At 39.9% G+C, this 26,169-nt stretch overlaps 1 protein-coding gene across 1 annotated transcript in view; it reads right to left on the bottom strand.

The window, feature by feature from the left end:
- Positions 1–26,169, bottom strand: part of SSH2 (slingshot protein phosphatase 2) — a 112,499-nt gene that overhangs the window by 25,442 nt on the left and 60,888 nt on the right. Inside the window, exons 7-12 of the mRNA XM_005876856.2 lie at positions 23,504–23,698; positions 19,791–19,884; positions 19,534–19,662; positions 12,670–12,716; positions 8,160–8,306; positions 3,185–3,385 (exon numbers count right to left, since the gene is read on the bottom strand). Of these exons, the coding sequence (XP_005876918.1) occupies positions 3,185–3,385; positions 8,160–8,306; positions 12,670–12,716; positions 19,534–19,662; positions 19,791–19,884; positions 23,504–23,698 (813 nt within the window). The remainder of the gene's footprint in view (positions 1–3,184; positions 3,386–8,159; positions 8,307–12,669; positions 12,717–19,533; positions 19,663–19,790; positions 19,885–23,503; positions 23,699–26,169) is intronic.

The following is a 26,169-nucleotide window of genomic DNA, read 5'->3' as shown; positions in this document are numbered from 1 at the left end:
AAATATATTTTTATTGATTTCAGAGAGGAAGGGAGAGGGAGAGAGAGATAGAAACATCAATGATGAGAGAGAATCATTGATTGGCTGCCTCCTGCACGCCTCCTACTGAGGATCAAGCCCGCAACCTGGGCATGTGCCCGTGACCAGAATCAAACCCGTGACCCTTCAGTCTGCAGGCTGACCCTCTATCCACTGAGCCAAACTGGCTATGGCTATGCTGCCCTTTTTACCCTCATTTAAGATTTTCCTGAAATTTCTTTAACACCTAAGAAAACCACATACGCTAAAAAACCCCAACCTAACAGCTTGCAGTAGCCTGCGATTCCAGAAAAAATACTGAAATTGGCAGGACACATAGTATCCTTCCTCTCAGTGGGTCACGTGAGGACACTGCCTAACATCCGTCATGTGTCTGGGAATATATAATATTTATATCTCAACCAAACCTCAGATGCCTCTTTCTTGTGCCAAAAAGAACTGCTGTGTTCTACCTTCTGATCTAATCTAAAAATGTCATCAATATCTGGCCCCAAAGACCTATAAATTCTTTTTAAGTGGAGGAGACTTTCATAGCCTCCCAGCCTCCTAAGAGAACAGCTCAGAGGAAACCATGCCAAGTGCTGAGTAAATGGGAGGGTTTTTTAGTGGAAACCATAATGCTGTGCTGTGACCACATTTTCACAATACTTTGGGGTTGGAGAGTTGTCCCTCTGCCTGGATAGGCTAGAAGGCTCTTTAATATTTTGTTCAGGGGAAACACAGCCCAGATTCAAGAATCAAGACCAAGTCATGAGACTTACTGGAGTTAAACTCTGGCACTAGGCCCCAATGCTTCTAGGCAGCTGTGCCTTCACCCTAACAAAACCACTGAGAACATGCCTACATGGCAACAATGAAGCAAAATCTAGCATTCCACAGAACTTCAACATGTGGCATCTCTGGAAGCTGATCGTTAAATCCAGCTTAATACCTGAATCTTTTCCCCCAGAGCAGCTGAAGGTGGCTTTCACCACCAAAGGGGTAATAAATAATGCAGTGAAACAAATTACTCATTTTATAACCAATTACCAACTTACTGATGGAACAGCTAGTTCTGATTGAGACAAGAAAATGTTTAAGACCTAGTACTGGGTCGACAGAGAAAGACAAATACTGTGTGGTGTCACCTACTTGTGGAATCTAAAAAAGCTGAACTCAGAGAAACAGACAGTGGAGTGCTGGCTACCAGGAGTAGGGGTTGGGAGAAATGAGTAGATACTGGCCAAAGGGTACAAACTTCCAGTTATAAGACTGCCAAGTTCTGGAGAATCTAATGTATGGCATGGTGATAACAGCTAATACTTTATTATATACTTGAATGTTGCTAAGAGAGATCTTAAATATTTTTACCACAAAAAAGAAATGTGTAAAGGGATGGAGATGTTAGCTAATGCTATGGTGGTAAGCTCTTTGCAATGTATAAATGTATCAAATCAACACACTGTACAGCCTAAATTTACACAATACTATATGTCAATTATATCTTAACTAGAGGCCCGATGCATGAAATTTGTGCAAGGGGCTTGGCCCTCGAAGCCACGGCTTTGTCCGAAAGGACGTCTGGTCTAATTAGCATATTATGCTTTTATTATTATAGAAGGTAAACCTTCGGGAAAAAGGAATAAGTGATGGTTAAGTGCAGTGTAAGTGCTCAGTATATGTTGTTACAGTTGAAAGGTAAGATAATGTCAACTGTTTCTGTAGGTATTGAGTTTATAAATAATTTTTCCTTTGTAATTTTTTTTTGCATTTTTACAGAGCATATACAGGATGGGGCATACACAGGCTTACAGTTATTTGTATGAAAAATAATACAGTGATTAATAACCTCTCTCTTACTCTCCCTTCCTCTCTCTCTCTAGAACCAATGAAAAGCACATCCTTGGATGAGGATTAAAAAAACACACCAATAGGTCCAGCCGGAGTGGCACAGTGGTTGGGCATCAACCTATGAACCAGGAGGTCATGGTTCGATTCCACGTTGGGCACATGCTCCGGTGGCAGGCTCCAGCCCCAGTAGGGGGCGTGCAGGAGACAGCTGATCAATGATTCTTATCACCGATGTCTCTCTCTCTCTCTCTCTCTCTCTCTCTCTCTCTCCTCTCTCTCTCTCCATCTTCCTTTCTCTTTAAAATCAATTTAAAAATATGTATTTATATGTAAAACCAAAAGAACTATTTCTGGGATGCACCTTTTCACCCCAATATATATCCCAATTCTGCTGATGTTGTCACATGACCCAAATTACTGGAGTGGGCTCATTGAAACCAAGCACTGGAAAAAAAAAGTCCAAAGTAGCAGCAGGCACTTTTCTTTTTCTTTTTTTTTTTTTTAACAAATGGGCCAAACAATTTCTAAGAATTTCAGCTATGCCTAGAATTACCTTGGGAGCAATCCATTTTGATAAGACAGTGCATCTGGCATTAGAAATTGTTGAGAAGGGGGAGGTGGAGGAGGATATAGGCGGGTAAATGGGGATGGAAGGAAATATGTAGGGTGGTGAACACAAAATACAATATACAGATGATGTTATGGAATTGTGCACTGAAACTTATATGATTTTGTTAACTAGTGTCAGCCCCAATAAATTCAATAAAAAGGGGAAAAAAAGATATTGAGAAGTGTTTGTTAGAATCTACACCCAGGTGAGAACTGAAATAAGGGAATAGTATTTTCCACCCTTTAGTTTAAATTACAGGGCGAAAAATAATGTTAGTTTTCATTAAATGTCTAATCTCCCATGCTAATCTCAAATGCTTATACTTATTTTGTAAAAAACTGGCTAGAGATATCAATTTTTAAACATGTGACATATCCATGTTAGGCTGTGACACATCCATGTTAGGCTGTGACACATCCATGTTAGGCTGTGACACATCCATGTTAGGCTGTGACACATCCATGTTAGGCTGTGACACATCCATGTTAGGCTGTGACACATCCATGTTAGGCTGTGACACATCCATGTTAGGCTGTGACACATCCATGTTAGGCTGTGACACATCCATGTTAGGCTGTGACACATCCATGTTAGGCTGTGACACATCCATGTTAGGCTGAGAACTAGCTGCAGAGAAGGACATTTTGCCTTTCCTTAGGGAGCGTAAGGATGGAAAATCTGAGAAAGTCACACTTAAGGACCCACCTTGCCAGCAGAATCCCCTGGTACTCTTCCAGTTGTCTCATGAAGCTGGGGTTGGGCTTAGTCACTGTTCGTCTTTCCTTCACATAGTCATAGGCTCGGTCCAGATTCCAGCCATATTCCTTCATTGCATAGGCAATCACAGTGGAGGCTGAGCGACTCACCCCCATTTTGCAGTGCACAAGGCATTTAGATCCATGTTTCCTAGTTTGGGGATGGAGGTAAGAGGAAAACACAAGGGTGAGTACACTTTCAAAGCCGGGGTTTGAAATGTTTCCAAGTGTCCTGTCCTGCCCTTTCATTTTCTTGCTATGCAACCCATGCAAACATTTATCAGGTATAAGACAATGCACAAGGTACTATGAGGCACAGTAACATTTTTTCCCTAAAAGGTAGAGTTCAGTGGAAGAAGCAGACAAAGTTCACAATGGTAACTGAAATGCCAGCTGGTCACAGGGTGCTAGGGGAGAGTTTTCGATTTAGAGACTGGACCCTGTGGCTGAAGGCCAGTCCCTCCATGGCCCCAGGGGCATGTTTCATGGCGGGCACTCTCTTGAGCTACAGGTGTGGCAGTGATTCACCTAATTTACCCAAATGTTCTCAATTGCTTCCAGTTCAAGTTCCAGTCAGGGTTCTGACCCTGGAGGAGAGCACAAACCAAGTGAAACTAATCCTCCTCTGTACTCAGATGTAGCCCCGGATATTACTTTTCACAACATCACCACCCATGTCCTGTCTAGGGACTGGCTGTACAACCCGTGGAGCTGGATGGGACCATGAGATAAATGCATCATGTGGCTCTTTCAGTAAGGAGGGTGGAATACATAACTACCCCCCTTTTTTTAATGGGGTGGAAAAACAAGAAAACAAAGTTACCATAAGGTGATACTTACAACAAACACAACTAAACCTCTTAGTCTTAACATGCCAGAGTTTATTTATCTTGAATATGAGCATTACTTGGTTATGCTAATTCTGCTAATAACACAATGTCTGGCACAGAATAAGCCTTCTGATACTTGCTAAGTGTGTGAACAAACTTATGGATCTGCTGATTAGATCTGTCAGCTATAAGTGGGAACAACATTTTTAAATCTGGGAAAGAATGATTACTCTTATCACTAGTGTCATGGGCTGGAATTCTTCCCAAGTAGCTATTCCAATAAATTTAAAAATGCACGTGTCAGCCTAAAAGGGGAAATCTATTCATCCACTTGCTCACTGTATTACAGTAGATAAGCTTCCTTGGGGAAGCTTATAACTCTCCCGCTGGAGGAGACACGGGAAAGAGTTCAGCACCAATACAAGGAGGCACAAGTTTAAGTGCCAAAATGAGTGAGCTAAATAAGCTAAAGGAATGCAGAGAACAGTCTGGAATAACTGAAAGTCTCAAAAGGAAGGTAAGATTAACCTCCTAGCTGTCAATTAGATGCAAAATGTTGATGTGGTGTGTTTTTGTGCTTAGATTATCCCAAAGGACTAGGAAATACTTGTTTCGTTTCTGGCACCATAGGGTTTTCATTTACACCACAGTTGGGAAGCCAATGCACAGTGACTCAGGTGGAAGTTCAGACATGTGTTCAAATATATGCCCATCAAGCTCTGACAACTTTAATGCATAAAATTTCAGGTCTGTACCTACAGGCATGGAAAGTGTTCAAACTTGGACAATCTTAAGAAAATGCAATTATAAAACCCACTTCGATGAAAACATTTATTCATATTAAACTAGGCTTTTTCAGTGGCTGGCTTCTAACTCACGTAACGAAGGATCTGATGTCAGTTTTCAACTAACTCAACTTAAGTCCCCCTCCAACCCCCCTGCCCCTAGTGCTGGATTGTCCCGATTAAGCCTGGTATCACATTAGTAACCCTAAACTCACCCATATACAGATTCTGGAATTTAGGGCCCTGATTAGGTAAAGCACATGAGGTGCCCAGTGTGCCACTCAGGAGAAACTCACTCTCAGATGCAGGAGCCTGAGACTGAGTGCTGCTTCAATGTAACCTGGGCACCTCATGCATCTCATTCCAATCCCAGCCCTGCTGAAATCACCCTTTCTTTTCATTGGGACTGGGGCCTCACCTTGAACTCTAGCTTCTTCAGCTGTGACCCTGACAACTTGCCTAGTTCTTTCTTTAAGGGACTAGACTATTCTTATATCATCTTGGGTTTAAGTACTATCCTCACCATTTGTTTCTTAACCTCTCTGAATCTTGTCTCTATAGTCTGTCCACATCTATTCAGAAGGATGACAATATATGCCTCCCTGGGTTTTGGAAAATATTACATGAGAGAATACACATAAAGTACCTGGCACATAGTAAGCATGCCATGGGTGGCATTATTATTGGGAATCCTATATAATAAAAGCCTAATATGCAAATTGTTCAACTAGGAGTTCGACTGCTTGTTATGACGTGCTCTGGCCACAAGGGGGCAGCGCAGAACATGGCAGGTGTTGGCGACGCTGCGCAGGCGGCAGTGGAGGCACTGCCAGCTCCAATGGGCACGTGGAACCATGGCAGGATGGTGGAGCAGGTGAACGGGCGGCGTCAGGCCAAAGCAGGTACAAGTGGGGGCCTGATCGCCCTGCCAATTACCCTGCACATGGCGACCAGCGGCAGTGGCAGGGGGGTGGGGGCGCCACCTGGCTCCCAGGTGCTGAGGGAGCCGTAAATGCCATTTAACAGAGAAAAATCAACCAAAAAAATGAGTTCGCGTGTCACCTCTGACACGCGTGTCATAGGTTCGCCATCACTGCCATAAATGGTGACCAGCGGCTGGCAGGCCCTGATCACCCAATTGGGGCCAGGCCCCGGGCTGGGACGGGGAACTGGGGATGGGCTGGGGGGCGGGGAGGGCTATGACCTTTCGCTGGCTACCTGGGGGCTGGGGTGACGGGGACGGAGGTGCGGTGAGAATGTGGGGTGTCCACCGAGCTCGCTCTCACTCCCCCTACTAACCTCCCCTGGGAAGCCAGGGCTTGTGCCAGGGAAGCCCTCGTGCTCCTCCGGTGCCGGGCACCCCCAAGGAGCCCACCCCACACCCATTGGCCTCTTCCAGGTGAGCCGGGCTACAGCTGCCGACCGCAGGGGCCAGTTGGGCTCCCTGTGGGTTTGCGCAGGAGCAGGTCTGCGAGGCTGACTGGGCAGCCCAGAGGCCCATACTGCGCCCTGGCCCATGGCATCCGGCCAAGCTCACCCCATCTCTGCAAGGGGACTCAGGCGCCGTGACTCAGGCAGAGGAGGGCGTGTGGGGGCCTGGGGGCCCAGAGGTCAGCTGGGACCTGCCCTTCCACACCAGATGCTCGTGCTTTGATCGCCGGCCAGGCCTAGCTTTATCTATATATATAACAGCCTAAGTGACCAGCCGACCGGCTGACAGCTATGATGCACAATGACCACCAGGGGGTAGATGTTCAATGTAGGAGCTGCTGAGCGACAGCAACTTTGCAGAGTGCCCTCTCGCACTCCAGGACCCCTCGGGGGATGTCGAACTGCCGGTTTCGACCCGATCCCTGCAGGCCAGGCCAAGGGACCCCACCTGCCGGAGGGACCCTGCTCACTCCACAGACACCCTTTGAGCCCCAGCGCTGCCCCGGGAGCGGCCGGCCGGGGAGGGACCGCGGGAGGTTGGCTCCAGGGTGTGTCCGGCCCGTCTCGCTCAGTCCTGCCCTGCTGGCCACCTTCTAATTAATTTCCTTTCAATGTGCACGAATCTGTGCACTGGGCCTCTAGTAATTTAATAATAGAATATAAAATGTTCTTCAAGAATATAAAGTGCTCTTTTAGGTGCTACCTAGAGACTAAGAGAATGAGCTCAAAGCTAGGGTATGGGAATTTAGGTAACTAAAAGGAAGAATCTCCTCATCATGAAAGTTCTTAAGAGAAGTATGGACTCATTCTTAAAGGAGGACTTTACAAACAGAAGTGCCTGTCACCTGCCAGCGATGATTTGAATGTGGTCCCACCTGAAGGAGGAGTGTGGCCAACATGCTACGCCCTCTCTATTGAAGGCATAAATAGGATTGGCAAGGAAATCCCCAGGGACTTAAAAAACAAATGAGTGTTGAGCCCTGGCCAGGTGGTCATCCTGTACACCAAAAAGTTGTGGGTTCAATTCCCTGTCAGGGCACATATCCCCGGTCGGGGCATGTAAGGGAGGGAACCGATGGATGTTTCTCTCACACATCAATGTTTCTCTCTCTCTCCCTTCTCTCTAAAAATCAGTAAGACATATAAAAAAATGAGCGTTGACCTATTAATACTAATTAATACTAAACACCAAATTAAAATAATCAAATAGCTTCACTAAAAGGACCAATTAAAAATTTAAATTTAAGGAAGACATCAACAGAAAGGCCAGAGAAAAATCTCACTATTTAGAGTATCATAAAAGTAAAGTAAAAAAAAAAAATGAGAAAAGATTTCCAAAGATCTCCTTGTTTATAGAGAGGAGGACCCAGTATTCTATCTGTGTGGAATAATGTCAATTATACAACTTTAAAATGTCTCCATTGGCAACTTAAGCATTTCATTCAGAATTTCTCCCTTCTCTCATTTTTATTTCTTTAGCTGCAGCTTCAGTTTATATACTCTAATTTTGTGCTCAGTGGAACTAGCCAACATGAGATCATCTTTCAAGGACTTCATCTACTTACAGGAAAAGTATTAAGTCACTAGTCATCTTTCCCCGAGGATTAAGAAATCTCAGTCTTCTTTTTAAAAATTGATTTTACAGAGAGGAATGGAGAGAGAGAAACATTGATCGGTTGCCTCCCTTTTGCACCCTGACCAGGTATCTAACCTGTAACTTGGGTATGTGCCCTGACTGGGAATCAAACCTGCTACCAGCTGAGCCACACCAGCCAGGGCTTTTTTTCCGAGTACTCTCAGTAAATACCTATTTCAGGCCCCAGGCATGTGTGGTGCACATGGAACAAGGGTAAGAATGTGTTCGAGACCCATTACTTACTTTGCTTTAGAGATGAATTTGTAAGTGTCATTCCAGTAAGCCAGGAGATCCGTTGCCTCTTCATCATATACCCGAATGTTATGATATTCAAAGACTCCTGGGAAGAAGTTATCTATCTCTCGAGTGACATTCAAAATATACCGCACCCTGCAAAGAAACCAAGGGAGAAATTGGCTCTACTACTCAGGCTAAATCCAATTTCTAGCACTGCTTTTCTTATTTACAACTTTTTTACTCCCTATGCTGAAATTAAATACCAAAATATTGAAGAAAGCTAAAAAACTAAGAGGCTATACTTATTTAGTACAGAAACTGTATAATAGGGTCCTGGGCACACCTGCGCACCAGGGAGTTACTGGGAGAAAAGTTGTCTACCAAGTTGAACATCTAAATTCCATTTCAGTTTGCGTAATTACACAATCTCATCTTGGATAGTCTTTTGAAAACATGTCTTGTATTTTACTCAAAAGAATCAGCCTGAGGCCCATGAGGGAAAATTCCTCTATAGTCACTAAAATTACCAGCAATATAATTTATTCTTTGGAGGTCACTTGTATTAAATTATGTATCTTAAGAAACAAACAAATAAAAACCAGAAGAAGGAAAAGTTTCCTCCCTTCCTAAATGCCAGATAGTCAGATTTTGCTCTCCTACTCTCTCTAAACTACGAAATGCAAATGAGACCAGAGCTGGGAGGGTCAGAGGAAAGTTGGATTTGAAACTCTCTGAATTCTCTAGGCTGCATTCCTGGCTGCCATGGCAGCAGATGTGTCTGAGAGCTCTATACTGAGAGGCCTGCAGGAAAGCGTTTCTGTATCAAAAAATTTTTCTGCTATCTGTCTCCCTGCACAATCTCAATAAATGCTCGGGTTTGATTTGCCAAAGGGTGATCTTTTCTTAATGCCGTGTGAACTTAGATATCACGGGAGTTTGCTCCAACAACACAGCACAGGCTCCCTCATTTTTCTGCAGAAGCTGCTTCCTTCTCAGAATCGCATAAAGGGAGGGTTCTACAAACCCATCTCCGAAGTCAGAGAAATGACTACAGGAAGGGAGAGCCGTAGAGAACCAGTTCTGTGGTTAGGTGAGGAGACCAAAATTGTTCTGGGATATGATTTGAATCTGTTAACTCAGCATCAAAGTTTATTACTAGAAATGATTTTTCTTTTTAATTTAAAAAGAAAGCACGTGCAACTTGGGAAAGTCTAACAGTTCACCAAAAGGTTAAACATAGAGTTACCATATGACCCAGCAATGCCTCTCCTAGGCAGAAACTCAAGAGATATGAAAACAGAAGTCCACCTAAAAATTTGTACATGATTGTTCATCTCAGTTTTTAAAATAGCCAAAAAGTGGAAACAACCTAAATGTCCATCAACTCATGAATGGATAAATTAAATGTGGTATATTATGGAATATTATTTGGCAAGAAAAAAGGAATGAAGTACTAATAATACATGCTATAACATTAATAAATGTTGAAATATAATGTTAAGTTAAAAAAATTCTTAAAAGACCACATACTGTATGATTCCATTTACGGTATATGAAATGTTCAGAATACGTGAATCTATAGGGACAGACAGTAGATTAGTAGTTTCTAGAGGCTAAGGGAAAGAAGGCAATAAAGGCAGTTAAAGAGTATAGGCTTTCTTTTTGGGTTGAAAATGTTTTAAATTGCTTGTTGCACAACTGTGAATGTACTAAAAATCACTGAAGTATACATTTTCAGTGGGTGAACTGTATGGTATATGTATTATCTCTCAATAAAACTGTCAGAAAAAGCCCAGCCAGTATGGTTCAGTGGTTGAGCAATAACCCTTGAACCAGGAGGTCACAATTCGATTCCTGGTCAGGCTTCATCCCCAATAGGGGCATGCAGGAGGCAGCTGATCAATGATTCTCTGTCATCACTGATGTTTCTATCTCTCCCTCTTCCCTTCTTTCTCTCTAAAATCAATAAAAACATAGTTTAAAAAACTGTCAGAAAAAAAATGAGCAAGCACACTTCTTTTATTTAAAATGAAAATGCATGCCTGGCCAGTGTGGCCCAGTGGTTGAGTGACAACCCATGGACCAAGAGGGCCCTGGTTCAATTCCTGGTTGGGGCAAATGCCCAGGTTGTGGGCTCGATCCCCAGTAGGGAGAGTGCAGGAGGCAGCCAATTGATGTTTCTCTCTCATCTATGTTTCTATCTATCCGTCTGCCTTCCTCTCTCTCAAAAACATATTTTTAAAAAACTTAAAAAAAAAAAAAAGAACAACCTTCCAACTCCAATTCCAAACTTCAGTAATGGATTATGGTAAGACAGGACTTCCTAATCCTTTTTATTATAGAGCTTTAGGCAGCTACTTCCAGTTGGAATTGGCACTCCTTGAAATTTCTTTGCCATCTCTATATGGAGTAGCACTTTACTTGGGGCCCTTAAGTGAGTAGATTAGTGAAAATAGCCTTCATGTAAAAATTACACTTGAAAAATCCCTTAAATCACCCACAGGCACATGTTTTGGGGTATAGATCCCTGAACTGTAATTCTTCACCCCACTAAAGTTTAATAAATTTAAGAAACAAGATCTAAGTTAATATCCAAATATCCAATCATACTGTCTTTTAAAACAAACAGATATACCTACATTTTATAATTTAGCCTTATGGTAGTAAATGAGATGAATAGGTCTCATCTTCAAGCGGGAGTTGTAAGTCAAAAGTCAAAGTGTATGTATGTGTTATGTGATTCCAATGCATTTCCAAACATTGCTATATCAAATCTCAGATTTCATATTAAACACTGTATCTAGGTGCTAGTTTCCCATAAACCAGTCTAATTTTTCCATCATTCCTTCACATTTACTGAGTATTCTATAAAGCTCTGAGCTAGGGAGATGTATGTTTTACACAAAACTAAGATAGAGTCTCTGCTTTTAAGAACTCTAGACTTAATTCTTAACAATGTAAACTTTCCAAGTTCTATTTATTTCCATATCTTAAATTAAGTAACCAGATTTCCTCCCATGGAACTCTTTTTATGATTATTTGGCTTAAGTCTTGCTCCAAGTTCATTTTAGCAATTATGACATACCTTTCTTCTGGGGGAAAAGTAGGGAGTATGCATCTAATCATGTTAAAGATAACCAGAGGCTGACTTGGAGCTGACAAAACAGGCAGCCCATAACCAGCCAGGCAGCCATCGCTATCTGTGGTCTCAGTAGGTCTTATCTCTGTCTACAATGAAGAGTTAGCATGGCCAATTTCCAGACACGATTTTCTCTTCTCTTGTTGGGATGATCTGACCTGCTAAGGCCAAATTCAATAAAAAATTTAGGCATTAGCTAAGAAATAAAAAGGAACTAACGGCAATAGCTTTTTACTTGCTGAATTTCACTGTGGTCTCAATTGCTACAATAAAATTCAATAACCATACAGTTTATGAGCACATTTCCTCATACAAGGTAGGTCTTCTTGTTCAATTTCAGAAGCTCATCCATTTTTAACCTACTTAGTCTACAAGTAACTTATCGAGTCTCATTTATCTTTGTACACTTAAAAAAAAGTCCTCGCCTGAGGATGTGCCTTTAGTGAATTTTAGAGAGAGGATAGGAGAGAGAGAAAAAGAGAGAGAAACATCGATCGGTTGACTTTGGTACACTCCCCTAACCGGGAATTGAACTTGCAACCTAGGTATGTGCCCTGACAAGAATCAAACCCACAACCTTTTTGGTGCATTTGCTCCAACCTACTGAGCCACCTGGGTAGGGCTCATTTATCTTTGGATCCCTAGCACCTAGCACTATGCTAGACCTACAGAAGACACTCAATAAACTCTGAACGAACAGCTGTGAAACCGACATCAGTTCTGCATATTCTTACGTAAAAATAGGGACCAAAGGTAAAACTATAGAGACAGCAAAAAGATCAGTGGTTGCTGGGGTTGGAAATGGGGGGGGGGGATAAATGGATGGAGCATAGGGGATTTGTAGGGCAGCAAAAATACTCTGTAATACCATAATGATGGATACATTATTCATTTGTCCAAAGCCACAGAATGTACAACAACCAAGAGTGAATCATAAGCTATGCATTGGGGTGATTATGGTGTCTCAATGTAGGGTCCTCAATTATAACAAATGGTGGGGGATAGTGATAATGGGGGAGGCTATGTATGTGTTGGGGCAGGGGTATATGGCAAATCTCTGTATCTTCCCCTCAATTTTGCTGTGAACCCTTAAACTGCTCTAAAAAAACCCACACAAACTTTTTTTTTTTAAGGAACTAATAACTGCATTTGGTTTTAAACAGGAAGAAAGGCTTACACATTTGTTTCTGAAAGCCTTGCCACTGAAACAGTTGATCTTTCATGGTAGGCAGGAGGATGAAACAGTGGGAGAACAGCAGTTTTAATTCTTATTAGACTGAACTTGGTTAGAATCAACAGGAAGCAACTCTAGAGCGTAAAGTAACTCACTGACACCTCTTTGACTGGAAACGGTAAAGATCAAACAGTGATGCTTACCCTCGGTTCTGTAAATCCTCTAAGTTAGAGGCATTCCATTCGGAGCCCTGTGGAACCAAAATGAGAGGGTTAGGGAGCATTAGCAAGTGAACCAAATATAATATTTAAACAGGAGTCCTGTGAGGGAAGCAGCAGTTTCTAAAATGAATGCCAATACCATCAGTGAATTTCCTCTATGTGCCAGGTACTTTATGTTGTCATGTTTAGTTTTCACAAATGATAAAGTTACCTTCATTTTTTATAGATAAGAAAACCAACTCTCAGAGAATTAAAATAATTTATTTTCAAGATCACAGTGATGGAAAGGTATCTCTGATCTCTGACCATCCTCCAATCTAAGTTAAATGTCTGTTATTCTTGTTTACAGTACTCTTTTTTCAAAAGCATGTATTGCAATTTTTATTTATGTATGTATTTATGTGTTTATTGACTACCTCTCTTCCACTGTAATGTAAGCTTCTCTTGTTCCATATGGAAACTCCGGTATACGCCCTGACACCTGGCAGGTATTCAATAAACACTGTTGAATGAACAAAATGGCATTGTTATGAATTAAACCTAGATTTCAGTGTAAAGCCCACACTCTTTCTAGTGCATTATGTTTCATGTAGGGAGTTGGGCTGGGGTAGAGAGAGAGAGAGAGAGAGAAAGAGGGGAGAGAAAAGAGTGAAATAGCAGCTTCTGTAAAAAAAAAATTGAGGGGAAACAGGATACACAAAATTTAAGGAGGTTTTATAGATTATCTGGAAGATACATCAATTTTTAATATTTTGACACATTTACTTTCTCTCTTCTCTTCCCTTTCATTCAATATATGTCCTACTTTCCCCCTCTGAACCATTTAAAAGTAATTTGAGCATCATGTTACTTCACTTCAATACTTGACCATGTATCATTTAAGAACAAAAATATTCTTTTACATAATTTCATTTTTACAACCAAGAAAGATAATATCAATACATATCTAAATTTCAATAATTGTCCTTAAAAATATACTTTAGCCTGGTGGGGTGTGGCTCAGAGGTTGAGTGTAGACCCATGAACCAGGAGGTCATGCTTCAATTCCCAGTCAGGGCACATGCCTGGGTTATGGGCTTGATCCCCAATAGGGGGTGTGCAGGAGGCAGCTGATCAATGATTCTCATCATTGATGTTTCTAACTCTCTTTCTCTCTCCTTTCCTCTCTGAAATCAATAAAAACATATATTTCTAAAACAAAACAATATACTTTATATTCACTCAATCAAGAATCATACCTTACATTGAGTTGCCATGTCTCTATCTCCTTTAATTTAGAATAGTCCACCCTTATCTTTATTTTGTCTTTCATGACATTAACATTTTAATAGACTACAGGTGTGTAATCTTGGGAGAATTGCCCACAATCTGGATTTTTCTGATTGTTTCCTGATAACGAGATTCAGGTGAAGTATTCTTGGCAAGAATATTACAAGGATGATGTTTTGTACTTCCTACTGCATCAAATCATGAGGCACATACTGTCACTTTGTCCCATTGTTTATCATGCTGACTTTGAATTCTTGGTAGTACCTTTGTGTCTGCTACATCCTTCTATTGTAGAGTTTGCTTTACAAGTAGTCATCTTTAGGTGTAAGCAATCTTTGAGGCCATGTGAATATTCTGTTTCATAATAATCCTGTTATGCTTTAAAGTTATTTGAGTTAAATGGAATTTAGCATTAGGAGACTTGGGTTCAAGTCTGAAATCCCCCTCCTACAGTGGGGCATTAGACAAGCTACTTAACCTGTCCTCATTTTCCTTATCTATAAAATGGAACTCTCCACCCGCTCACATAGTTCTGTACATCTAGTGAGTACCTTCCTCCTTAAATTACAAATATAAAGTTTCTCCCAATTCCTTCTGCCATGTGAGAATACAAAGAGAAGTCTGAAACGCAGAAGAGGGCCCTCACTCAACCTGCAGGCACCCTGATGCCAGACTCTCAGCCTCTAGAACTGTGAGAAATAAATTTCTGCCTTTTATAAGCCAACAAACAAACAGTTTCTCGCATATTAAAATGGGAAAACCTTCTCTTCATTCTGAATCCTTCTCTACACACTGTCCTTTCCCCCTTCCCTTCATAGCCAAGTTTCACAGAAACATAATCTAACACTTCCTCTAATTCCTCATTTCCCATGAATCTCAACCCACAGCATTATGGCTTCTGCCCTCATCATTCTTGCTAAGAACGTTACTAATGAGTTTTCTAATTGTCTAACCCAAGGGTCACTTTCGTATCCTTATCCCTTTGGTCTTCTGTGACTATCTATCTGATATGGATCATCACTCCATCCTTATGGAATTAGATCACACTCCACAAATATCTACCCTCATGCCTGGCACAATAAAGAGGATCAACTAATGTTTGTTGAGTGATTAAATGAAACAAGTAAATAAAGCACTGTGAAAATTGTTAAGTGTTATGCAAGCACTATCACAATATTACAAGTGAAGTGTAATTTAGCCATTTAACTGGAAGATCTCAAGGATACTGTACCCAGGTTCCAGTAAGTAATGAACTGATCTTCCTCCTCCTCCTTTCCCTCTTCCTCCTCTCCCTCCTCCTCCTCCAGACTAGAGCTCAGCTGACTTGCTTTCCAAAAATATGGAAGGTTCTGAAGGCTTTAGGCTCAACCTTAGAAAACCAGCTCTCACACCAAAGAAAGAGGCAAGACTACAAAGGACTTCAAGGAGACAGAAGTCAAGTAATAAAGGGTTGAGTGGCTAATATGGAACCAGGGAAATGTGATCCCTCAACTCCTAATTTAGAAATCTAAATCCTCTGAGAGGGACTCTGTCCAGCTAGATGGAAATAACCCTGACATGATGGGGAAAGTCCATGGTTTTTATCTACCTGTTAAGAGAAAATTCAACCTGACAATCTGAAATGACACATATCCAGAAACAAAATAAACTAAAAGCCCTAGCTACTGTCTCAGTGAAGCCTGTGCAATGTGACTTGGGCTGTGGCTATGGCTGCTTCAAGTTCAACCTGAAAGAAAGAACTGGAATCAATGTGGTGTAATTACTTTTCTGCCCTCAATGCAAATGCCATTTATATTGGCCTCCTGGGGTCTTCCACAGATTCAACCTCTTTTTCTCTCTGCTTCTCAGGCTTACAATGACTTAATTCCATGTGGGTTTTCACTATGTTCTATGTAATTATGAAAAGCATTTTCTAATATTCCTGAAATGTAAAATGAAATCTTGGGACTGTAATACATTTTTAACTAAGTTCATTTCCATCTTTTTCCATGTAGGTTCCCCTACACTGTACTCTCGCCCAAAGACCCAAGTGACTGATTTTTTTTTTCAGTTGTTATCCTCAGGAAATAGCCCTGTTGGGGTCCAAATGTTCCAAGCAAAATAGAAGAGAAGAGCACATTTATGGCAAATAAGAAAGAGTATATTGCAGTTCTCCTCAAATCAATACAACTTGACACAATCAAGGACTGGTATCCCAGGCTATATCATTTTCATCATACCTACAGCCTCAACACTTAAATTACATTACTGTGGCAACCAGGCCCAAGATCTCTTTTAACTTTATCCTATACATCTCTAGTAGAGGGATGAAAATCATGAATATAAATAAAAATAGTCAATTTGATTATTGTCAGACTTATTCACATATCCACCATTTCTCTGCACCTACTGTAAAAAAGTAACCACCAATTTGAGGCTTAATTTTTCTTTGAAAAATAAACACTATTCTACAAGGATATGTTATGTCAAATTTTGAAAAATATACCAGCAGTAAAATTCTGACTACTTTTTTTTCATGAACAACATTATTGGTTGTGTGTCCAATACTCCTGTGTTTCCCTTGTTTAACTAAGAAAGCTGCCTGCCTTTCTGCAAAGGGTCTCTGTTCACATCTTGCTTTTTCTCAGCCAAATCGGCCAGCCTCCAGGAGAGATTTGGTTGGGCAAATGCTTCCAGCTCAGAGAAACAGTACACTCTTAAGGGTGTGGAAGAACTTTTTCTGGAAATAGTCTGGCTTCCAGCCAAATGAATCCTCTCTCCTTGCTGCAGATTTTCTTTAAACTATGCTCTACACCAGTGGTTCTCAACCTTCCTAATGCCGCAACCCTTTAATACAGTTCCTCATGTTGTGGTGACCCCCAATTTCATTGTTACAAATGGAACATAATTAAAGCATAGTGATTAATCACAAAAACAATATGTAATTATATATGTGTTTTCCGATGGTCTTAGGCGACCCCTGTGAAAGGGTCGTTCGACCCCCAAAGGGGTCGCGACCTATAGGTTGAGAACCGCTGCTACACGTTTCTTCTTCAGACCAGCTAGACACCTTTTCAAATAAACATCTCTGTGTAGCGCACTGCAGAGCTGAACATTCTTCCAAGGGAGGGGAGAAATCCTGCTGTCTCCCTTCACACAATCTACTTGCACTCCAGGCATGGCAGCTCTATGCACACCATAAAATGATTTTGCAGAAAATTACCACCACCATTTGCAACTTGGATAAGACATCCTTTTCCGTGTTAATTGCTGGGGAAGCCAGCAGAGCACAGACTCACTGGAGAAGATATAGGGGGTTGGACACAGGACATGGTGGTGCAAACAAAGGGAGAAAGCCATCAGGGAAAAAGTACAATAAGATGTTGAGATAATCTGTTCATCTACTTATTTTGTTGGATAAGAGTTAAATTTCAGGATTCTCTACTTTGATTTTTTTCTCAAATAAGAAAAATATTCACAATAGAAAGAACATGTCCATTCTCTTGAAAACAGAATTGTACCTGAAGCAGAATAGAGTTTCCTTTTTCCAAAAATATGGACATCGATACATATTAAAAATGGATTGTTCTTTCTATTTAGTACTATTAGAATTTGTTTCTATGTCCTAAAATATACCATTTGAAGAGGGGGGTAAGAAGAAGGTAGTTCTTGAAGAGGTGGCATCAGAGACTGGGGAAGTATGACTGAAATTAAATAGGTTGGCCAGTCAGATATGGACTGTATTTGATATTCATGTCTATATCCTTTTAGGTATAAAATCTAAGCTCAATGGAGAATTTAAGTTTATAGTGCTGGTCACTTTCAAACATGAGCTATTGTGGCTATGGGCACTTGCCCTTCATAAAAATGTGATGATACATGGAGACAAGTTGGGGGCAGGGTCCATTTGAATGAGTGACTCATAAGTTTTCTATAGATAACACAAAAATTCTTTCCAGCAATACTAGAGCAGGGAATACCTGAATCCTCATGGAAGCATACACAAAAGACAACAAAGACAGATGCTTTACAAATGGAAAGGTCAATGACAGCTTTGCTGTATGATCTACATCCAGAAATAGCGATGATCAAGTTAAAGTATGGAAAAGAAGCTCCCTTCCTAGCTCACAGCTTTTCATGAGTAATTTCATAGCTATACACCACTATGAATCACTCCATAGTACTCATACTCCAGAGCAAGCATGTCAAACTCAAAGGCTAACACCAGCCAAATAAACGAGGCATGCTGTGAGCTTGACATGCTTACTCTGGAGTGTCAACAAGTTAATTCAGGGCACAAGCCTTCCATGACACAAAGTCTGACTGCTTGGTGAAATAAACTCTTGAATATTCGGGATGAGATGATCCCGTTTAGTCAGTTCCTGTGCATTTATTCTTCTCTCCTGCTTCCCGGCTTCTAATTATTTCACAGTTCACAAATGTCCTCACCAGAGAAAGAAGTGGAATTCAAACCAACTGAATTTAGTTCCTTGTTAGCATTTTTGGTCAAAGTGTGTGGGAAATGGAAACAAAAACAAGGTTTTGCCCTGGCCGGTGGCTCAGTTGGTTGGAGTGTCGTCCTGTACACCAAAAAGGTTTCAGGCTTGATTCCCAGTCAGGGCACATATCTAGATTGTAGGTTTGATCCGTAGGCGGGACACCTAAGGGAGGCAACTGAACGATGTTGTTTCTCTCTCTCATTGATGTTTCTCTTTCTCTCCCCCTTCCTCTCTCTTTAAATATCAATAAACATATCCTAGGGTGATCATAAAAACAACAAAAAAAAACCCATAGAGGTTTTGGCATCTCCCAGGCCCCCTGCCCCCCAATTTTAATTGTCCTAGTTAACCTTGTTCCCATTACAGATGAAAACTAGAGCCTTTAACATTTAGAATTTTAGAAGCTTTCCCAATTTATCTATCAGAGAGGTCCTCTTGGGCTAATTACAGGTTACTGAATGTTCAAGAACTATGAAGAACAATTTTAAATCACTAAATTTTTAGTAATCACAAAAGTATTTGGAACTCAAAATGTAGCTACAAGGTTCAAAATGCTTAAAAATCCAATAGTCTCTCAGTCGTAAGTAGTTCCCACTTGCCCTGCTCAGATATCCAACCTTAAGACACATTTGACAGACTTAAAAGAGTGACCTTAAAGGATCATCCTAGTTGGGTACACTGTAGAAAACTATTACAAACTGGTTGTTTTTTACTTTGACTATTATGAAAAGCCCAGATGAGATATTTAATAACCCATGGGGGGAGGAGGGGAGTCCTGATTTGTAGCATTTGCCAGTTTCCTTGGTGTAAATTTTCCCACCATAGTCAATCTTATGAAATCACTGAATGAGAAACTGGGAATAGATGAGCATAAGCTCACCATTATATAACATCTCCACCACACAATAGACATAAATAAATGTAAGAGCACAGATAATAGTAAAAAAATTAGAAACTGATGAGGTTTGAGTATTTATTACCTTTGTTTTGAATGTTGTTACATTTTATTTAAATTTAATAAAATTTAACAGTTGCCCCTTCCCCATGGGTTGGTATGGACTATCTTTGGCACACCACTTAAACGGGCCCCAAAACTTACCAAGAACACGTGCTCAAATATCTGTGTAGGACTGTCCATCTGACCCAGAATCACTATCATTTCATTATCTATAAATTCCTTGAATTCTCTCAGGTTGCAAACCATTTGCATTTCCAACTCAGTTCGTATCTGAAACAAAGATGACATATTATACTAATTTCTGTAAAGTCCCTCTGAACTTTCAATCACTCACCATTTTTAGCCCCATACCTATCCCACTCCTAGCCTTGACACAATGAGGACTTAAGGTCTCTTACCTCTTTGGATGTGATATTCTCCAAATCCTTCTGCATCATAATCTCCCTTAATTTGGTTTTAATTAGTCTTTCTGTTCGCTCACGTTCAGTTGGTCTGAGAGAAACAAAAATTTTTCTTAGGCAGGAATTTAATTAAGTTAATGAATGTGCTATTTGATTATGGTTCCAAATTGATAGGTTTCTATTACCTTTAAATTTATATTAGGGAGGAATGGCCAAAAGAGAACAATATTTTTAAAAATTTCTTTTCAGAATGTAAACGTAGAAATTATTACTTGAAGAGGTTGTACATGTCTAAAAGCCCTTAAATATATTCACATATATAGATCCATGAAGGAATAAAGGCAAATAAGCTACACTGAGTGTAAACTTTAATGGAGGACCATAATCCATATTTTCTCATCAAGTACCCCTGAGTACCACTTGCTGAGCTGGGTAGGCCAGTGATGTGACCCACTATGGAATTGGGTCTTCTGTTGCATAAAATGCCACCTAATGTTTGTCATTCATTCATTGCCATGGTTTTAGAAAACAGGAAAGAGGCAAGAGTCATTTCTGCCTTCTTTAATGAGGCAAATTTGCTTCCAAAATGGGTTTCAAGGATTAACTACCTGGAATATCTCCACTCAAAATTCTTTCCTTTTCACAAAAACTCTCACAATATCACTGTGAAATGGTTATCCCCATTTTACAGATAAAGGAAATAAAAAGCTGAAGGGTTAAATGACATGCCAATGATCACATACACTGGCAAGAGAACCAGAACTGTCAGCCCAGCTTAACACTCTACCTGCAGGATTATGTTGCTTCCCTTAGTCTTCTGATTCTTTTAAAAATAAAATTACCCTTGGAACTTTAATATGAAATCAAATTAGGAAGCTGATTCTCCAATTACCAGATAGATATTGGTTCAATGTAACTGGATGCTTCTCTCAAAATGCATTATTTCATATTATGCAGAATTTGACTGAGGCTGACAGAGAGGACTTTCCGTCTCCTCTTTCCCTTCCTACCTACTCAAGAAAGGTATCTGCTCTGTGCCTCCTTATTTGGAGATGGACATGGACTAAGCCTTTAGGCATCCTGCCTACCCTTGCTGCCTACAGCCTTATCACTGGCTGCAAAAATAGCTTTAGTAATCTCCAAAGATGGATGTTCTGACCCCACAACCTTGGGGCTCCCTACCACTTGGGCTTTTAGTTTTTCATGAACCCTGCAGAATACAGCTAATAATTATACCCTGTCAGTCAGTCCTCAGCCTCCCTGTCTTGACTAGGACTAAAATTCTTCATCATGTTCCCCACCATTTTCCCTAGACATTGATAATGGTGGAGAGTTACACATTTCAGTCTTCTATTAAAGAGAAATATTGGTAAAAAACAAAGTTTAGCATCTTTGTGCATGGTTTAGATTCCCTAGTTTAGCAATCTTTATCCAACTCCTTCACACTTGCTTGAGGCAGAGTGGTTTGGGAGCAGACACATGTAGGTTTTAATTTTAGTCCTGCTGCTTAGTAGTGGTGTGAACTTGAACAAGTTCCTTCCTTTCTCTGAGCCTCTTTCCTTTTATATAAAATAAGGAAAGTAACAATATCTGCCTCATGAGGTTCTTATGAGGATTAAGTGAGACACCTTTATGAAGTGCCTGGCATAGCATTTGACCTAAACTGGAGGCACCATTTAGGTATGTTCCCTTCTTCCCCTTCCTTGGATTTTAAAATATAAACTTTATTCACAGAGCATTTAAGTTCATTTGGCACACATTCTCCCTGCGTTTTCAGCATATTTAAAAAAATTTTTTCTGGTCAACTTAGGGAGGAAATGGAAAAAGCATTACAAGACAAATACACTTTCTCAATTTCACTGGAGAAAAATTCAGAAAATACATACAAACACAAGAAAATAAAAACCACTGAAAGTCCTTCTATCAGAGACAATCATTATTAAAATACGGTGACTGATAGCTTTCAATATTTGTCTATGAACAGATAAACATTTGTTTATTAAATTATCTTAAAACTGGGGCTATATTGTACATACTAAGAACTAATATTTAATGAGCTTCTACCAGGTGCCAGGGAGTACATTTCACACTATTTTTTTTGTTTGGGAATGTAGAGAAATTATGGGCAATTTCATTTTCCTCTTTTGTATTATAATTTCCAAATTTCCTCTAATAAAATTATGAAAATAAGAAGGGTTTTCTCTCTTTCATTTAAGTCTGGTTCAGAATGTCCATTTTTGAGTCAGATGCAACATTCATTCCTCTGGTACCCATGAACCAGCTGTAAAGCCAGAAATTAGTAACATTTCCCAAGATTCTGAAAGCCAAACTAACCCTTACCTTTTTTGTTACTGTGGGATCTTGAAAGGATTAAGGCTAATGAAAAAGAGGTCCTAGTACCAATAACACCCTTTTCATTACTTTTCTGACTGTTCTGTTCACACAATTCTTGGAAATGTCACCTTTTCCAGTAAAAATCATCCTGTATAATAAGAGCCTAATATGCAAATTGTCCCCTCCACCAGGAGTTTGACTAGGGGGGGGGGGCCAGCCAGCCAAATTCGGGAAGGGAGGTCCTGGTTGGCAGCCCGCAGCCCCTAGGGACCCTACCCGAGCAAGAAATTCGTGCACTGGGCCTCTAGTTTATTATATTATCTGAATTAAGCCTTTTTTTAAAAAAAAAAAAAATCATGAACTATTTTGGTATTACTTTAGGAATCTGTAGACGAAGGTTTAGAAGGTCAGGTAGTAAGTAGCTACTCTTCTTTCCCAGCTATAGAATACCTTGGAAATGCAGAAAGATCAACTCAGAGCAAAATAAACATCCTGATTAATTTCCAAAGCAGGAACTAAGTGTGAAAAAAATTTCTAAAATAGTCACATAAGTTTCAACACACAGACCTAAGAGGAAATAAACATCAGCTCCACCTTAGGCCTTTATTTAACTCACAGTACACCAGGAAGATTTAATAAAATCTCACTGAGACAGACTTAACAAGGCAAAGGTCTTAACACAAATTATAAAATATTGAAAAAAAATCTGCACAGATATCAGGTTAGAATTAACATGAAACCTAAGTATTATTTTTAATTGACTAGAAACATCTTTACTTGACTTTTTTTTTTTTTTTTTTAAATCCTCACCCAAGGACATGCTTCGAGAGAGGAAGGGAGTGAGAGAGACACAGAAACATCAATGTGAGAGAGAATCATGGATTGGTTGCCTTCCGTATGTGCCCCAATCAGGGATTGAATTCGCAACCTTTCAGTGCATAGGACTACACTCAACAAACTGAGTCACTCCAGTGGGAATAGAAACATCTTAAGTATTGGAAACATCCTTTTAAAAGCTTCTCTTTGTCATTAATTTATTTATCAAACATTTCTTTCACAGACAATGCAAAGGCAGACTTTAGCTTAACTCCTTTAAATTCGAATTTCACATTAGTGGAATCTGAATTAATGGGATTTTATGATATTGCAGTTCTTTTCTATGGACACTATATTGTGCCCAGGAGTGAACTCCTCAGGCCTTTGCAGACAACAGAAAGAACAGGGTTCTTTATGTGGCAGTTGTGTAGTGTAGACAATGACTAATATTGCTGGGTAAGACTAATTCCCCAAGAGGAGAGATTAGGGAGGAACAGTTGCTTGTGGCATCCTAGAACACAACAGAGAGGACTTCCATGATCCTTAGCAAACTGACTTACATGTCAGTGAAGAGAGCTGGAGAGTCAGGCCGGTGGGACTGTACATCTTGCATGGCATTCCATTCGTTGACTGATGATTGATCTGAGTTGATATGGCTCTCATAGTAACTCACCCAGGTGAGAAACAGGCTGCCTGGGTAGTAGTTATGCATTCTGGCCACTTCACAAGCCTTGTGTAAACTCTGTAGTGCAGACCTGAAAGATACGCAGGGAAATGAGCACTGGCGAATTATGGAGGTATCAAAAGGCCAATAATCTATCTATGTGTAGTTCAATCTCTTCCAATTTTTAAATCCTATAGAATTTGGTCTCTGGAGAATCTACTCCCTGGAATTCAAGATTCTCTGATTCTGATTATAGTAATTATCTGATCATAACACTTGACTAGACAGTTCGTGCTGAAAGATATAGAGCAATATTAAGGTGGGGGTAAAGGGAAACAGGAGAACTAACAACTCAACAGTAAAAAACAGGTCCAGGTACCTATGAAACTCATGACTCCATAGTTGCAGTCATGCTGTGGCTATGCTGTGTCACCAGAGAACTAAAGATGGCAACCATTTGCTATAGAAAGATATGTTTTCCTTGGCACAGAATCATGTTACAGCATACATTCTCTATTATTCTTGGAAGCACCACAAAGATCACAGATAGATGTCCCTAAACTTTTAGGATATGTTCTTGAATGTCCAGGCAGCACTGATCTAATGACGTTTAAAATTCTTGCTGCCTTAGTCTCCCAATTTCTTTAAACCATTTATTCATACACTTGAGCTACTTTCTAAGAACAGCTCTGGCTATTCTTAGACTAATTAAATCTCTGACTCTGAACTCAGGAACCCAAGAGTAAACAAAACTGAAAAGTACCTTTTTGGTTATATGCTTAGGAAAACTAAAGCCAGATATTCTAGAAAGTTAGTTACACAACAGCAGGGATCTTTTTATGTTTTGTTTACTGATGTATCTCAAGTGTTTAAAAGAATGCCTAGTTCATAGTTGAAGCACAGTTAGTATTTGTTGAATGAAATGTGTCTTATTAAGCTATAAACCAATGTCTTTCCTAAGAGAAAAGAACAGTATGAGAGAATTTTGTGGCAAATCCATTTCCATCTTTTTTTTTTTTTTTAAAAAAACTCCTAAGAGAAAAGAACAGTATGAGAGAATTTTGTGGCCAATCCATTTCCATCTTTTTTTTTTTTAAAAAACTGATTTTAGAAGGGAAAGGGTTGGGTGGAGGGACGGAGTGGGAGAGGGAGAGGGAGGAGAGAGAGAGAAACATCTATTTATTGTTCCACTTATTTATGCATTAATTGGTTGCTTCTTGTATGTGCCCTGACTGGAGATGGGACTCACAACCTTGGCTTATTGGGACGATGCTCTGACCAACTAAGCTACCCGGCCAGGGGTACATCTTTTTCTTAAAAATGCCTTTTAATTTGTTTTTTCCTCATAATAAAAGTGATCCATGCTCACTTTGGAAAATTTAGGAACCTCAGGTGAAAGGTAGAAATATCTTGTAAAAGGCAGAAATGTATAGCTAATAAAGCATTTCATTTAACAAATACTAACTGTGCTCCAATTATGAACTAGGCATTCTTTTAGGCACTGTAATCTAATGGCCCAAAAATAACGACTGGTAAGGTTTCAGTAGAGATTTTTCCAGTCTTTTTGTCTATGCATAGATCTACAATAAATATATGACCATATTCTGCATACTATTTCAACCTGTTCTTTTATTTTATACTTCATCATCAACATCTTTCTATGTCAATAAATATTCTTCAATTAGATACTTTTCAATGGTTTCATACTTAGCAACATGGACATATCATAATTTAACTGATTCTTATTTTTCAGATATTTAAATTGTTTTCTATTTTTTCCTATTAAAACACCGACATTCTTATAGTTGAAATTTTTGTACACGCCCATGATTATTACCTTAGGATACATTCTTAGAAATAGAATTACTAGGTCAAAGGGCATGCAAAATGATAAGGCATATTGGCAAATCATTCTCCAGAAAGGCTATTCCAGTTTATTCTCCCATCAGTAACATATAACAATATCTGTTCCATGAGTCCTTGTCAACCCTGTATAATGTTAATTTAAAAATAATACCATTACCAATTTGATAAGAAAAAAAGGACAGACCAGTATATTTTTATCAGGAAAACAGACTTTTCCTTAAAAACAAGGTTGTGGAATCTTTAAAAAATGCTTTTCTATTATTTAAAGTAAGCAAATTCTCAGAGAATTAAGTCAAACTCAGAGAATTCTCAGTGATTTTCAGTTTCATTATGCAGATTCAAAGGAAAAGCCAGCTTAGTGTAAAGCACAGAATATTCAATGCATGTTTTCCTCATCAGGAAAATACATGCTTCAAAAGCATATGCCACAAGCGCCTGGCACAAGTGCCCTAACATACACTCAAGCTTAGCCACCTCAGATACTGCAGCTGCCTACAGTAGTGGGAGGCTGCACTAACTACCTTCCTGTATAGGAAACACCTGGTCTAAATGCTGCTTTGATACACACATCTTTTTTTTTTTTTTCCTGTGACTTTCAGTTTACTTCTCCCTATGTGGTACACCAAAAAAGTTTATTCTGCAGGAAGCTAACAGAGCTAGGACTAGTCAGTCTGCTGTAGAACATCAAGACTTGAA

Source organism: Myotis brandtii, unplaced genomic scaffold, assembly GCF_000412655.1.
Source record: "Myotis brandtii unplaced genomic scaffold, ASM41265v1 scaffold50, whole genome shotgun sequence".
Taxonomy (NCBI): domain Eukaryota; kingdom Metazoa; phylum Chordata; class Mammalia; order Chiroptera; family Vespertilionidae; genus Myotis; species Myotis brandtii.
This window is presented reverse-complemented; position numbering and strand designations above follow the sequence as displayed.